Source organism: Oryza glaberrima, chromosome 9 (assembly GCF_000147395.1).
Source record: "Oryza glaberrima chromosome 9, OglaRS2, whole genome shotgun sequence".
NCBI classification, from domain to species: domain Eukaryota; kingdom Viridiplantae; phylum Streptophyta; class Magnoliopsida; order Poales; family Poaceae; genus Oryza; species Oryza glaberrima.
The window spans coordinates 9,059,926-9,076,504 of NC_068334.1; the positions used below are offsets into that span (position 1 = coordinate 9,059,926).

At 39.5% G+C, this 16,579-nt stretch overlaps 1 protein-coding gene across 1 annotated transcript; it reads right to left on the reverse strand.

Moving 5' to 3' along the window:
• Positions 1 to 135: 135 nt before the first annotated feature.
• LOC127783698 (ABC transporter G family member 47) lies at positions 136 to 11,742 on the reverse strand. Its single transcript, XM_052310890.1, has 24 exons — positions 11,399 to 11,742; positions 7,546 to 7,666; positions 6,560 to 6,648; positions 6,404 to 6,488; positions 6,150 to 6,309; positions 5,984 to 6,060; positions 5,799 to 5,852; positions 5,570 to 5,660; positions 5,193 to 5,494; positions 4,816 to 5,097; positions 4,386 to 4,702; positions 4,145 to 4,305; positions 3,932 to 4,035; positions 3,692 to 3,848; positions 3,475 to 3,591; positions 3,248 to 3,390; positions 2,798 to 3,127; positions 2,260 to 2,550; positions 2,040 to 2,123; positions 1,823 to 1,956; positions 1,154 to 1,381; positions 867 to 1,038; positions 483 to 737; positions 136 to 398 (listed from the first exon to the last, which is right to left on the reverse strand). Exons 1-24 carry the CDS (start codon positions 11,740 to 11,742, stop codon positions 141 to 143), a joined length of 4,356 nt encoding a protein of 1,451 aa, XP_052166850.1. The 3' UTR covers positions 136 to 140.
• Between the last annotated feature and the right edge of the window lie 4,837 nt (positions 11,743 to 16,579).

Sequence of the window (16,579 nt, forward strand, 5' to 3'; positions counted from 1 at the left end):
AGTCAGTTTGCAAGCTAAATTATACAACCTGCATGACTGACAACCTACATACCATAAAACTATTGCAGGTACCTCCTATAGTAACATTTCTGCTAACCAGGCTCTGTTAAAACTCTGAAACTCAGGTATGCCTTTGTTAGTTATCGCTTTTGGAAATTGAATAGCCTGAGTGAGAGTCCAAAAAGGAAGGCAAAAAGAACAGCAAATGAGACAACTACCATAGCGGGGACCCACAATAACTCATGATGGAAACCAAAGTAGTTCTTGACAAAGTCAGATACACGCTCTCCATCATCAAACTTGTCTGATACATCCCCAAACTGTGAGGTAACCAACCCATTGAGCGTCCATGCAACCGGGCATATCCAATAGTACCATCTCCACCATATAGGAATTCTCTGTAGATAAAAAGAGCCATATTAGGAAAATCAATGGCTTTAAGATAATTTGGCTAGATATTTTTGAAAAGTTGGTTCACTTACAGTTAACGGTATTAGAAATCCTGAGAAAAGGTTCCACATGGTATAAAATCCTGTGGAAACAACAGTGGACATGTTGTAATTTGGAGTTAGACCCACCGCCATCATGCCGTAAAATGTGTAGTATGACAAAGTGAAGTACATGAAGAAAAGGTACCAAAAGAATTTGGCACCTGACCACTCATATCCTATCATAGCATACACTAGCATGCCATATATTATGGTCTGAAGGAAGATGTACGGAAGTTCAATTGCAACCTGCAATGGAACTATATGTTAATAGGGCTTATTGTCTGGCCATTAGTTTCCCCATACTGAGGGGATTGCTGATGAAATTGAGTAGTATCTTACAACATTATAAGGGACTCATATGTCGAAGAATTTAACCTGTCCCAAGGCATATGGCAAAGGGGAGTACATGTGCGATGCTCTTTCCCTATAAAAGACTGTGCGCTCAATAGAGACAATTGGTTGAACTGAAGCAGAGTTTTGTACTCCCATGGTCAAACATGTAGAATACATGGAACCCATGGCGCTGAACAAGACCTGTTTATTATTCCTGCAACAGTGGAATATATCTAGTAAATGGCAATAGATGAACTAGAGGCAGCCTTTGAATATGTAAAAGATTGTATACGCGCTATTTTCTTGTGGTTTTTATATTACTTTGTTACCTTTTTTGGCCAATACCCCAGAACATTGTTCCAAACAACAATGCAACTATAATGGTGAAGAAGTATTTCACAGCAATATATCGAGGATTATGCCAGTATGACAGACGTTGCTTCCAGAGGCAAGCCAAACATTGTGTAAGAAAGGGCTGTGAATATTGAGTTGGAAATGATAAGTCGCTTGAACTTTCATGGCGCGTGCTTAACTCCTTTATCAAATTTTTGTTCCTCCTGTAATGAAAGCAAAGTACCGACATGGTCAAATGATAACATTTCCTATTGCCTTCTTCATAAAATTGAAAAATTGTGGTACTTGGTGATAACTTGAAGCATATCCAATTCAATATTATGATTTCAGGATTATCTGCATTTCAATTTTTTTTCATTTGCTGTTACCTTGTCTAGTTATTACAAATGGAAAATAAAAAAAATTACATTATTGTCCTTTTGGAATGTTGTATTTGTGTTTTTCATATCTTAGTATAGAACATAATATTTTGCATATGCCACCAACTTGGACACACTTCTCACTTATAGTGTTATGGAGCCAGTCATTTGGTGCATGGAGTAAAGTTCGCTTTGATCTTAGGTGTTATGTTAGTGGGGCAACCATTATAGTTCCATGATCAAACTATATTATATTAACTGAAGGACAACCCAATATATAGTTACCTGTATAGTTCAGAATTCTTGTAAACTTGAGTGAAGTTTACGCCAGTTTTTTGTTCTTGCATTGGGCTAGTCACTTCCAACATCCATGTTGAAGGATTGTAGCCATGTTTTATCTTGCTGACACCTTCAATAGCCTTCAGAAAATAAAAGCGATTCAATAGCATGTTTCTCAATGCAATAAGGCAAGCATATATTACTTTCTATTCTTTTTTCTAACCTCAAAATATCTAATCAATTCACATGAATGTTGTCCTAGTGGACCGACATAAATCTCTTCGCCTCCTCGTTTCATTAGGAAAAGCTGCAAATATTAACAACATTATAATGAATTGAGTGGATCAGCAAACGATGTTATAACCCACCAACAATTTACTTTTCCTTTTGTCTATGTCTGCATGATAGAAAAAAATGGACTATACAAGTATGATTTCATTCACCTCATCAAAGGATTCAAATATATCAATGCTTGGCTGGTGAATTGTGCAAACAACTGTTCTTCCTGTGTCCACAGTATTCCTAATTGCCCTCATGACAATGGCTGCTGCTCGTGCGTCAAGTCCAGATGTTGGTTCGTCTAGGAAAATGATAGATGGGTTTGCAACTAGTTCCACTGCTATTGTTAGCCTTTTTCTTTGTTCAATTGATAATCCGCTCACGCCAGGCAATCCAACCAAAGCATCTTTTAAGGGATAAAGCTCCACGAGCTCCATGACCTCCTCAATAATCATCTGCATATAAGATAAAAAAATAACATTATCTAAAAAAAGATTAAAAAAACAATCTGGATAACATGTAAAAGAATACATGAATATTCATGTTAAATACACTGCCATGAAATAAAAAAAATTCATTGCTATGAATATTCATGTCAATTTTATTTTTCATTTATAGCATTCTATATCAGTTCAGACAACATTTTCTTTTTTATGCACTACTCTGTATTTGAATAAAGTGAAAGTATTTTCTTTATCTGACCTTTCTTGTTGCAGAATCAATTTTAGTAGGTAATCTGAGCCATGCAGAGAACATAAGGGACTCATAAATAGTTACATTTGGTGAATGGATGTCATTCTGTTCACAATATCCTGAAACTCTAGCAAAGGTTTCTTGCTTCTTTGGGTAGCCAGAGATGGTAATATTGCCCTCTATGTATCCACTAGTCTTCCTTCCAGCCAACACATCTAATAGTGTTGTCTTTCCTGCACCGCTGACACCCATAAGAGCTGTAAGTACTCCTGGCCTAAAAGAGCCACTAATATCCTTCAGTAGTTCCAACCGGCTCTCTGTAGCTTGTGTTTTCAGTGCCTACAAGTTTTGTTTGGTCAAGACTATTTTTTTTCAAAGATTGCTCATAAATGGTACAAATAGATGCAATTTTCCATATGGAACATGCATGTCTGGTAGACTTGGCAATATTTGGGGTACCTCTGGCATGTCTATACTGTATTTTATATCTTCAAACGTGATGGAAAGAGGTACAAATGGAAGGACCATTCCTTTAATTCCTGAACTAGAATTCCCTATCATGTGGTTTGAAGTTGCCTCATCGTTGTTAACGTCCACAGTACCTGGTACACATACCACACGCACATCAGCAATAAACTGACATCTCCTGTTTAAACTTTAGATTAGTGGTCCAAAAAAATATTTACATCTTGTATTGTCGGTAGCCTGCTCTCCAGACGGTGCTTCCAAAACTTGACCAGTGATATTAGCTTGCTTTTTATGGAAAGTTTCCTGGGACATTATTGGCTGGTTGTTGTTCAATACTACAGAGTACATGGTGCAATAAAATTAGAATTTGTAGATCTTTTAGAATAATAGCATTATTTACTAACAATAAAAGATTCAAGATTTTCTATGACTCACATGTGAGAAATATGAGACAGCTGGTGTATAGGACATTTAATAGAATCACATATCCGAGCAAGGCACCAACACCAATCCAATACCATTTGGCCTCAGGGAAAAACCCACGAGATTCCAGAACTAGCCTTCCAAGTGGTTCGCTAAAACCAGATATTGTCTATTATGTGATGATAACCAAATGTTTTAGCGAGACATATTCTGATGTATGGCTATTAATTGATCGCATAAATATGCTTTTACCTTGTTCCAGCTGTTACCTAGGAATTCATTTACTGCCAATGTGTTCAGTGCATACATCAGGGGTGATATCCAGTAACCCCATATCCACCATTTCTTAATTTCCTCTGTTAAACATAAAACAAATTATATTCATACAAGTACCACATCCAATAAAGAAATTATGTAAGAACTTATCCACATATCATTCTGGTGTTTCATAGATAGTTTGCGTACCTCTTGATAGGATGAATCCACTTGAAAGCATAGAAATTAATATGCAGGATGAGCCCATAGTACTTGCCACAACCGGATCCCTTGTAAGGGAAGCAATGAAGCGGAAAAGTCCAGATATTGCCTCAGACATAACAAAAAGCGCTAGGAATTGTCTAAAAAATCTGCATCATTTTCTTTGTTTTTATTAATCTTTTATTTAACATGAGTTTATTGAAGCTAGTTAGAATTTTGTTTTCCTTACCTCTCTATATTTGGGTCAAATCCAATAACATAGTATGTTAGGAAGACCCAAAAAATCGTATTGAGGAAGGAGATAGGGGTCTTAAGGATCCATGATGGCAAGGAATACGTCCAAGCTGGATAGAAGAATAGATCCCATTGCTTGAAGAAAACCGGGAGCTTTGCAATAGCTAGGCCCATTTCTGCCAACCCATTGAACATGATCATCAACATGCCATAGAACTGTGCTCCCATGTATATCCTCCCATTTTCTATGGAGTCACGATGCATATTGGTACGCATAAAGACAGTCATTGTATTTATTGCCATGACTGTTAACTGAACATTTCAGAGAAAACATAATAAGAGGCCAAATTAACTTTTGATCATTTAAATTTTATAGGTTATTGTGCTGGTAAACAATGGAAGATGTGCTGGTTTCAGAGAATCACCCTAATTGCCTGGAATATATAGAGGAATGAGTTTCTTTTCATGAGTAATATTTCCCTGTCAATGTTAGCTTGAAGTAGTTCTTTCATGCTAACACCATACTTTGATGTTCTCAGCGCAGCAGGATGGCTCTTGCCCTTGCCAAATGGGACTACCAACTCAGTTCTTACTGCTTGACCGACATGAAAAGACTGAAATGCCTCAGCAATCTCTGCAGCAGAAATATATCGGTATGTAGAATCACCATGTGTCCAGTATTGTTTCTGATCTTTCCTTGATGTAACCTATCACATTTCACATATAATAAGTCAGACTTAAGCATTCAGATCAAATTTAATCCTATGATTCTATCATGATGGAAATCAGTGAGGAAACTAACTTCCTGTAAGAAGTCAGCGACACCTTTTCGCTCAGGGCATTTGAATCCAATCGATTGAAAGAACTCAAGCACATGATCACGAGGGCCATTGTAGACAACTTGACCATCTGAGAGGATAATTATTTCATCAAACAATTCATATGTCTCGGGCGCAGGCTGTAGCAATGCAATAATTGTCGTTCCACCAAGAATGTGAACAGTCTGTCGGATGGAGTTCACAATCTGGAATGTTGTCGAGCTATCAAGTCCAGTTGATATCTCATCCATGAAAAGTGCTCGTCCTGGTGTTACCAGCATCTCCGCTATAGCGTCAATATTAGGAGGTGGATTAGCTTTTGTCACCATATGCCAATTTATTAACTCCAATAATAAATTACCTGTAGTTAGTCGCTTTTTTTGCCCTCCTGATATACCTCTCACCATATTATTTCCTACGATTGTGTCAGCACATATATCCAATCCCAAGATCTTCAATGGTTAGAAACACAGTAAAGAATTATTATGGCGCGTACATGTCAAATTACATGGGAATGACTTGCAATTTTCAACTATGAATTTATTGTAAATTAAAAAACATTTCAATACAAGTACATAATGCTCATTCACCTTTAGTATGTGATTTGTGACCACCTCGGCTTTATGCTCTCCTGTTGTAGCAGCCTGCATATGCAAAATGAGAAATTAATGTTCCTCATCAAATCTTATGTCAGAACATCAATAGATGCTTAAAAACAACTAAGCATAACTCAACTCTGGTTGAGGTGAGTTGCGATTTATGAATTGCATCGTACCTTCAAATATAAATCAATCTCTGGATCTGGTTTGATGTTTTCTTCCTTTTCTCTTCTCAATAGTTCCATTAGCATATCTGAACATTTTGTACAAAAATGTTAATATTTTGATCTGATATGACATTTATGATTAATGAGTCTCAAACTCGCCATTTCCATATCTTACCATAGTGATGGCCAACTCCTTGACACTTTGCAGAGAAACTGACCGTCTCACGAACCGTTAGTTCAGCCATATGTAAATCATGTTGGCTAACATAAGCTGCTGATCTTTGGGGCACAAATTCATCCATTGTATGACCATTATAAGTTATAGTCCCTGATACCTTTTGTAGTTGCAGTGTTTCATCATATCAGTACTTCAAACAGCCCTATATATAGGTGAGCCACATACTACATAGGAAAGCATGAAAGATGTACCTTTACAGTTGATGGGAGTGTTCCAGCTAAGGCCATCAGTAGTGATGTCTTTCCTGAGCCAGGAGGACCTAAAAGCAATGTCATTCTGCAAACAACAGATAAGGTTAACTTATATCACATAAATTATTTGGAAACAATCAATTACTAGGAATTTACCTGTGAGGCTTTACGATCCCACTCACATTGTGAAGGATCGATATTTTTTGCTTCTTTTTTCGTGTTATGTGAAGAGCGTTCCCCAGGCCCTGTTTGGAAGTGAGTGTTGTCACTACACATGGAAAATAGAGGATGCTAATGCAATCATATAAAATGAAATGAAAATCCCATCCTCTGCATGCTTAGTCTCGTAACTACAGGTAGTCAAATCTTTCTGGATTCCTTGAGGAAATTGGCACAATTTCCAAAAAAAAAAAAACTTAGGCGCATTCTTGGATTTCTCATATTTTTTTGGTTTTGTTAAAATATCAAGACTTCGATTGAATATAGACCAGTTTTCTGTTTTTCAGATTACTTTCTGACATATAAAAACATATTTATATATAGATCAGTTTTTTGTTTTCTGGAACTATTTGTTCGAATATATGTGTACATATTATTTAAAAAAATATTAAACCGTCTGTTTCCCATAAATAATAATTTTGAAACACTTTTTTTTTATTTTAGCAGTTAATTTGGAACGTCTACAAATGGACTAAATATACGTACATTAACCATTTTTCAAACTTGCGAAATATTGATTTTAAATTTGTATATGTGAAAATATATGATGTTTATATGACTAGCAATCAATTCATATAGAACGTGAAAGTCATAATTGTGAATTCAGAAAATCTGTATTTAAAAATAATCATCGCTAAGATGGATTAATATTTCATAACAACTAAATTCGAAATTTATCTGCTAATGAAGTCTTCGTTTTCATGCAAACCATTATAATTCACTCCAACAAATAGATGCATGCATTTGCTTTCTATATGCTTGAAATTATTAATTGTTAATTAGGAATTAAAGACTATCATGTTGTATTCGGCGTGGAGCTCGTTTTAATCTAAATAAATTGTTATAATTTGGACCTCCGACATATAGATGGACAGGTGTTATAATTATTAACATAGTTATTTTCTCAAAGTAGATGCAGATACCTCGAATATGTTAGCATAGGTATTGAAAATGGTAGGAAGACCTCTGCTGCCAACATATGACTCTGCTTCCACATTTAAGTTCTCATACCGCACTTCAATAGTCGGAAGCTTGATTCCAACCCTGCACAAAAGAAAACATTTCTCTGAAAAGGAGAATTGATAAGAAACCTTTCTCAGTTGGAGAATGAAGCTTTAACGCAACCTTTCTCTGAAAAGGAGATTAAGGAGGCTATTTTCCATATGGAGCATAATAAAGCACCATGTCCGGATGGTTTCCCGGCGGAGTTTTACCAAGTTTTTTGAAATGTTATTAAAAATGACCTGTTGGAGCTTTCTAATTATTTCCATAAGGGTACTCTATCTTTGTTTTCTCTTAATTTTGGCACAATAATTCTGTTACCTAAGTGTGTTGATGCCATTAAGATTCAACAGTGTAGACCCATATGTTTACTAAATGTTAGTTTTAAGATTTTTACCAACGTTGCAACGAATAGAATAATGGGGGTTGCTCAAAAAGTTATTAGTCCCACTCAAATGGCTTTTATTCTAGGTAGGAATATTATGGAAGGAGTGGTTATTTTACATGAGACTGCATGAATTACATCATAAAGATAAAAGCAGTGTAATCTTTAAGATTGATTTTGAAAAAGCTTATGATAAAGTAAAATGGTCCTTTGTACAACAGACGTTGAGGATGTTGAGGATGAAGGGCTTCTCTCCTAAATGTTGTGAGTGGATAGCTTCTTTTATTTAAGGTGGTCATGTTGGTATAAAAGTAAATGATCAAATTGGTAACAATTTTCAAACATATAAAGGTCTTAGGCAAGGGGATCCTTTATCACCAATCCTTTTTAACATAGTAGCTTATATGCTTGCTCTGTTAATTAAGAGAGCTAAAGAGGTGGGTCTCTTAAAAGGGATTATTCCTCACCTAGTGGATGATGGTTTGTCTATATTGCAATATACAGATGATACCATTATCTTTTTGGAACATAATTTGCAACAGGCAAAGAATTTGAAATTGATTTTATCTATTTTTGAAAAGCTATCTGACTTAAAAATAAATTTTCACAACAGTGAATTATTTTATTTTGGTCAGGCAAAGGAGTGTTATGATCAATATTCCAATATCTTTGGTTGTAAGTTAGGTTCTTTTCCTGTTAAATATTTAGGAATTCCAATGTATTTTAGGAAACTTTCTAATAAAGATTGGAAAGTAATTGTAGAAAGAATTGAGAAAAAGCTTAGTAGTTGGAAAGGTAAACATTTATCTGTCGGGGGAAGGTTGGTCTTGATTAATTCTATACTTTCGAGTTTAGCTATGTTTATGATATCTTTCTTTGAGATACCGAAAGAGGTTCTCTAAAAAATTGATTATTATAGATCATGATTCTTTCGGCAAGGGGATGATCATAAGAAAAAGTATAGACTCACTAGATGGGATATCATTTGCCAACCTAAGGATCAAGGAGGCCTTGGAATTCATAATTTGGAATTACAAAATAAATGTCTTTTGAGTAAGTGGTTGTACAAGCAAATAAATGAGGGAGGGGTTTGGCAGGACTTATTGAAGAGGAAGTATCTTTATAATAAGTCTATAACCTAAGTTGACAAGAAACAAGGTGATTCCCATTTTTGGTCAAGGCTTATGAAAGTCAAAAGTACTTTTTTAGATATGGGTTCTTGTATCATGAATGATGGGGAACAAATAAGATTTTGGTAAGATAAATGGCTAGGTAACTTGGCTTTGAAGGATAAATATCCATCTTTATATGCTATAGTCCGAAGGAAATCATCCTCTATTGCCACTGTTATGGGATCTGTTCCGCTTAATGTTTCTTTTAGAAGAGCTTTAGTTGGTAAGAATCTTATATACTGGCATGAATTGTGTGCTTCTATTGTACATATTCAATTGAATCTTTCTTCTGACTGTTTCAGATGAAATTATCATCAGAATGATAGGTTCTCAGTAAGGTCAATGTATCTAGCTTTAATTAACAATGGTTATGTTGAGAAGAACAACTATATTTGGAAACTTAAGATGCCGCTTAAGATTAAGATCTTTATGTGGTACTTGCTTAAGGGGGTTGTGTTAACCAAGGATAATTTGGCAAGACGGAATTGGAATGGTAGCTTAAGGTGTTGCTTTTGTATGAAAAATGACTCTATTCAACATCTGTTTATGGATTGTCATTATGCAAAGTTCATATGAAGAGCAGTTCAGTTTTCTTTTGGTTTTAACCTTCCAACTTATATATCTCATATTTTTTATGGGTGGCTTTTAGGGGTTGACAAGAAAAAGAAAAAGAGTAAACTGATACTTGTTGGAGCTTCTGCCATTTGTTTGGTTCTATGGTTGAGTAGAAATGATATGGTTTTTGACAAATCACCATCTATTTTCTATATGCAAGTAATTTCAGGGCAACGCACTGGCTCCGGTTTTGGGCACAACTATAAAGATGTGAGGATGATGGGGAGTTCCTAAAAGTTGCGTGCCGCAAGTTGGAGTCGATGGTTATTCAACTATTTGCCAATCATAGGTGGAGGTTCACAAGTAGACTTCAATAAATGTGTTCTCCTTATTTTGGCTTGGTTTCCTTTGTTTTTGTTTGGCGTGTTCTCTTTATCTGAACTACACTCTTTTCTAGGATGCTACTTTGTAATAATTGGCTGTAGCTCTTTTTGAAGAAAGGCCGGGATGTTATATTCCATTGTCTAAAAAAACAAAAGGAAACATTTTCCAATTGAGGATTGGAAATAAAAGTTTCAAAATTAATTTAACATGGATCATCTTGGTCTTAATTATCGATTTTAAAAAAATATAGGAACACAAAAGGATATGTTTTTTATAAAGTAAATTTCACTTTGGGTCACCTCTTATTACCGATGTTTTGCTTTAGATTGCCTTTCATCAATGTTTTCACTTTGGACCGGATAATGTTGCCTTTGGTTCACATTGGACCATCCCGACTCTCTTCTCAAGCATATGAACAATCTCCAATACGTTGGTTTTTACTTGTCAATAAACTTCCACAACTATATGTAGACTATTTCTTTTTTTTTTTTGGGAATGTAGACCATTTATTTGACAGACAATAAATCGAATATAGATGGATAAAATAGTTGGGACTAATCCAAAGTAATAACATTGGTTAAAGGATGATCCAAAGCAAAACAAACGGTAATACAAGGTGGCATAAAGTGGAATTTACTTTAACTTTTTTTCTATCCAAAATATACTGCACCTGTGGAGATGACCAAATAAATATAGAAGCATATGAACTGACTACATGAAAATTAATCATTGAATTACCTTACAAGATACACTCATAAGTTTATTTTAAAAAAATTCCGTGCTATGGATCATCACTTTTGGTACTGTTTAATTCCTAAAAGTACAAGTACGGTGCAACCTGCAACACAATTTCAAAAATATACCACCAAATTTAAATTTTCAAAACTACATATAGTCCTTGAGCGCATATAATTTACGGGGAAACGGTACGTGTTGGTGTGTGTGGGGTGTGTTCAACGTCGTGTACGTAATCGCAAAAAATAGCAGAGAAACCGCGCACGATAGAGCTCGGCTACACGCTTGAGCACTCCTCTGACTGATTACCCGTCCTAGTATAAAAATGATTGCTACTAGAGAAGTGATCTTTATGGGTCATGTAAAAATCACATTAATTTTGATCTGAATTGAAGCCAGGACATAAAATATTCATTTATAGCCCCGATTAAAAAGTAGAACATATAAAAATTCATTTGTAGTCCCAGTTAAAAAAGCGTTACGTGACTTTATAATCTTTATAGTACCGCGGTTGGTGGTACTAATCGATTAATTTGGCCTTACCGATCCAAACGTTCCTTGAACATGCAGAGGAAGCCCGCGTTGTCGTCAGCGACGCCTGCGACGCGCTCCAGCAGCGCGCGCTGCTCGTCGGCGGCGAGCCGCCGCACGTTCACCTCCCGCAGCTCGCCGTCCGGCGGCAAGGCCAGCAGCGCCGTCCGTGCTCGGTCGTAGGTCGGCAGCTTCTCCAGCGCCGCCCACCGCAGGTCCTCCTCGTCGTCCTCCCTCGCCGACGACGACGACCGCGAGAACACGCCGTCCGCCGCCGCCGCCGCCGCCAACCACGCCCAGCCGCCCTCCCGCTGTCCGCCGCCGTACCCGTAGGTCTCGCCGCCGCCGCCGTCCATCTCGCCGATCAATGTTGTTGCCTCCGGCCAGTGATCCGATGTGCCACGAGACCAACGTGAACTAAGAGATGCTGGAGGAAAGAAATGGGCGCAATTATATATATATATATAGCACGCGCACTTCGAAGCAAAAGCTAATGTAGTGAAAAAAAATATATTTGTTCGGTTTTTTAATAAAAAATGGATTAAAATTCAGACTCTACGTACATCTTAAATTGGATGTACTATACACAGCCAAAAATATATATGTTCGAATTAGCACAGTATTTCTTTTTAAAGGATATAGAGCACGTCCGTTTGACAAATATGACAGGTTGGAGTTGTCCTGTATATAATAAAAGACTATCCGCCCTCAACTGTACTATAAAGAAATCATCATCACTATGTATTAATTCTTTTATTTAATATTGTAACTTGTTTATGATTTTTTTTAACTAAGAACACATGGGTACGACGATTTGTTTAATTTATCAAAGAGGACAGATACTCCCATTATTTTTAACTAAAAACACATGGGTACGACGATCAAAGAGGCTAGATAGCAAAATGAAGATCGCAAATAGATAGCAAGTAGCCAAGTACCAATACCACCGGTTGAAGTTGTAATAGAAAATCAACATATTTTTTAATTGAAAATCTTAGTAGCTGTATTTTTTAATTATGACAAACGTATGGGCGTCGATTATGTTAATCACCACTCATTTCTGATTGTGCTTATCCCATTAATTGAATGCAGTTGTACATGCCCTTGTTTAATTTGATGTGTGTACACCACCAGATCAGTATATATACTATATTCAGACACATTTAGGGATATTAGGATGGTATTGGAAATCGATATTTCCTCTTTTTTCATCTTGTAGAAGTTAAATTTAAGCTTACATGTTTATTAATTGATATATTACATACTAAACTATATTGTGATTTTTTTCATAACTATTTGGATGACATGTAAATAAACCAGAGAGGACATCCCCTCGAGGGATTAAAAACAGTTTGCCATATATAATTGACGTGTTTAGACCGCGCACTACTATAGAAAAATCATTTTTCATAGTATTACCCTTTTCTTTTAACTGGCGGGTTTGATAAAAATGCGCTTGTGAAAATAATTGAGAGGGATTCCAGTTACCAACCGCTAGTGAAAATACAATTTTCCTTGCGGTTGTCAAGGACCACTGACTGCAAAAATACTTTCGCTATATTAAAATAACCACCAACTGTGACGAATCCATCTTTATCTCCTCCCCCCAGACTCAGCGCCTTAGCGATAACTCCTCCTCTCCTCCTCCTACTCCTCCTCGGCGAGCAGTGGTGTGGAGATTATGGGTACCCCATACCCACACGGCATGGTTATCCGACTAGTTATAGGGGATAACTTATATCTATGGAATATGTAACAGATCATGACTTGGGTATTACGTTTCCCTGTATATTATGGAACGGCTTAAAGTCCTAGTTTGATAAGATTGTAAAGTAGATTTAGGAAACCGATACTGTATTGATTAAGGTTTCTAATCTTGTAATCCTGCCCCCCATCCTATATAAGGCGGGCAGGAGGCCCTCTATGGGGCATGAGCACATATGATCATCAGATCTATACTACACCCGGTGGATTCAAATCCCCAAACAGGAGTAGGGTATTACCTCTTATTGAGAGGGCCTAAACCTGTCTAAATCCTTGTCTCCGCATCCATCCACTCTTAGGTCTCGTGCGCTACCCTCTTTTATTATTGTCGAACTCATGTTTCGACAGTTTGTGTGCCAGGTAGGGGTTGCGTCGAATTACCCGTCGAAAAGTGCGATGGAATAAACTCCATGAGTCGCCGGCTTCGTCTTCGCTTCGGGATTGTCGCTTCCTCGTCGCCGACAACTTCAACGAGCTCTCGTTCTCTGACTTGGATTCAAACCAGTCAGGAGAGATTCAATCTAACTAAGAAGGAGATGCCACTTTTAGGAGTTATCTCCCCGACGAGGCCTCATCAGTTCCGCCCGACCGGAGAACGCCGCCGCCGCCGACACGCGAGGAGGGAGATCGTGGGCTGCATGTGCCTGCAGCGGTGCCAGAGGTGGCTTCGCATCGCGCTCGCGATAGTGCTCGTGGTGACCTCTCGCTGGTGTCGTGAGGCAGCAAGACCGATCTCTCCCTGATGGCGTCCTCCGATACTCCAATCTATCATCATTAGATTTTCTAATCAGATTAATTTGCTCTGTTGTGCTTTCTCTGTTTTTGCATGTACTGGTGACAAGACGGGCGGCATCCAACTGAGGTCATCTCTGCCACGTATTAATCCATGCATGTGTTGCTGGATTAATGCTGGCCAAATCTCCAGTCAATCATGCTATTGGCAAACGAACCAACATGCATACTGCATATATGCACCGACACGTGCATTATACCTACAGAGCATTAATCTCTAATTGCTAATTAGATTTATTTATAATCGCAACTTAACTGAAGCTTGTGTTGGTTATTTTGTTCGCATATTTGGAGATTCCACACGCCTGGGGGCTGCGGGCCAGCGCCGCCTTTGCGTGCCTAACGCGGCCCGACTGCTCCTAGGGCACGCACGACCTGGATGCGACGCCGCACGTCGGGGACTTCGGTCTTCGCCCGGCCAACACAGCCTGACTACGCCGCTTCCGCCACGGGCTCGGGGGTTTCGCCTTTGTGCACCGCCGCCTCATCCGCTGCCGACTGGTGTTTCCGCCTGCATGGTTGGCCTATTATGCCGTCGTTCATGGGCGTCCACATCTTCACCGACCGGTTGGCATTCGCCGCCGCCGACTGGTGTTTCCGCCTATACGGCTGGCCTATTATGCCGCCGTTGTCGAGCGTCTACAACTTCACCGCTGGCCTGCCTCCGTCACCGCCGACTGGTGTTCTCGCCTACACGGTTGGTTGGTCACACCACCGTTCATGGGCGTCCACGTGTTCACCGACCGGCTGGATTTCGCCGCTGCAAACTGGTGTCTCCGCCTACACGGCTAGCCTATTATGCCGTCGTTGTTGGGTGTCTACGACTTCATCGTCGGCCTGCCTTCGTCGCCGCCGACTGGTGTCCTCGCCTATACAGTTGGTTGTTCACACCACCGTTCATGGGCGTCCACGTCTTCACCAACCGGCTTGCCTTTGCCGCCGCCGACTGGTGTCTCTGTCTACATGGCTGGCCTATTATACCGCCGTTGGTGGGCATCTTCGCTTTCACCGTCGACCGCCTTCGTCGCCGCCAACTGGTGTCTTCATTGTTATTGATGGACGACTTCGTTCCCACATCGGCTACTTCTATTGTCACCGAGGGAATACGAAAAAGCTAAGTCATCATTAATTTTTTTCTTTATATGATATTTTCCTTTTCCTCTGCCTCACTATGTCAACTGGTTCGTCGTTGACTAGTGAGTCGGGGGCTACAGATGTTATATCATATTTTTAAAACAATTTTCATAATATTTATCTTGATTGCTTGCGATATAATCTGAGTACAAAAGTGCTTATCGAGTTATGGAGTTCTATCTTCCTATGCTTTCCGTTTGGTTTGTCGATGGATAGTTGCCTTTGGGCCGATTCCTAGCACCCGGGGGCTCGTTGGATGGACCGAGTAACGCAAGGTGCTAAGTATTATTCGGTATAAATCAAAAGCATAGAGATAAGATAAATTTGTTTTCTTCTCTTAATAATTGCAAAAGTACCCGAGCAGTAAATTCTGATCCGTGAAACTTTGTTCCATTAATGACGAACTCATATCACTCATATGCATGTTTGGGAAGTGCCTAGGCCGACTCCCGGTGCTTGGTGGCTATGACTAGTCGGGCAGAGTTTTTAAACGTAATGAGTCATCTGCTCGGGGAAATCAAAATTGACGAGAGGAGAAATACATATTTATAAATACTTTTAGTACCTGAATCTTTCTCAAGTACTGTATTTACATCAGATACTACTCATCCTATATGTTTGTTCTGCAGGATCCAGATCCAGATATGCATCAAAGGGATTCATGTCTTTAAGCTTATCTCCTATGTTACAGGAATGGATCAGTCAGAACATCACCATCGGCTTACCGTCGTCGCCGCCGGCTGGAGTCCTCGCCTATACGGTTGGGTGGTCACACCGCCGTTGTTGGGCGTTGTTTTCGTCACCGACCGGCCGCCTCGTCCGCCGTCGACTGGTGTTTTCGCCTATACGGTTGGTTGGTCACACCACCGTTGTTGGGCGTCTACGTCTTCACCGCCGGCTTGCCTTCGTCACCGCCGACTGGTGTCTCACCTACACGGCTGGCATATTATACCGCCGTTTGTTGGGCGTATACGTCTTCACCGCCGGCTTGCCTTCGTCGTCGCCGACTGGTGTCTCACCTACACGGCTGGCATATTATGCCGCCGTTTGTTGGGCGTCTACGTCTTTACCGACTGGCTTGCCTTCGCCACCGCCGACTGGTGTCTCCACCTGCACGGCTGGCCTATTATGCCGCCGTTGTTGGGCGTCTACGTCTTCCCCGCCGGCTCGCCTTCGCCGCTGCCGACTGGTGTCTCCGCCTACACGGCTGATTTATTATGCAGCCGTTGTAGGACGTCTACATCTTCTCCGACCGGCCACCTCGTATGACGCCAACTGGTACTATCGCCTTCACGGCTGGCCACGTCGCCGCCACCGCAAATAGGCGTCATCACCTTCAACGCAAACTGTCTACGTCTGCTGCCGACTGGTTTCTTCACTTCCATGGCTGCATGATTATGCCATTGTTGATTGGCCTTATCGTCTTTACCGTTGGTCATCTCGTCTGCTGTTGACTAGTGCTCTCGCCTCTACGGCTGGTTTATATTGCTACCACTACTGATG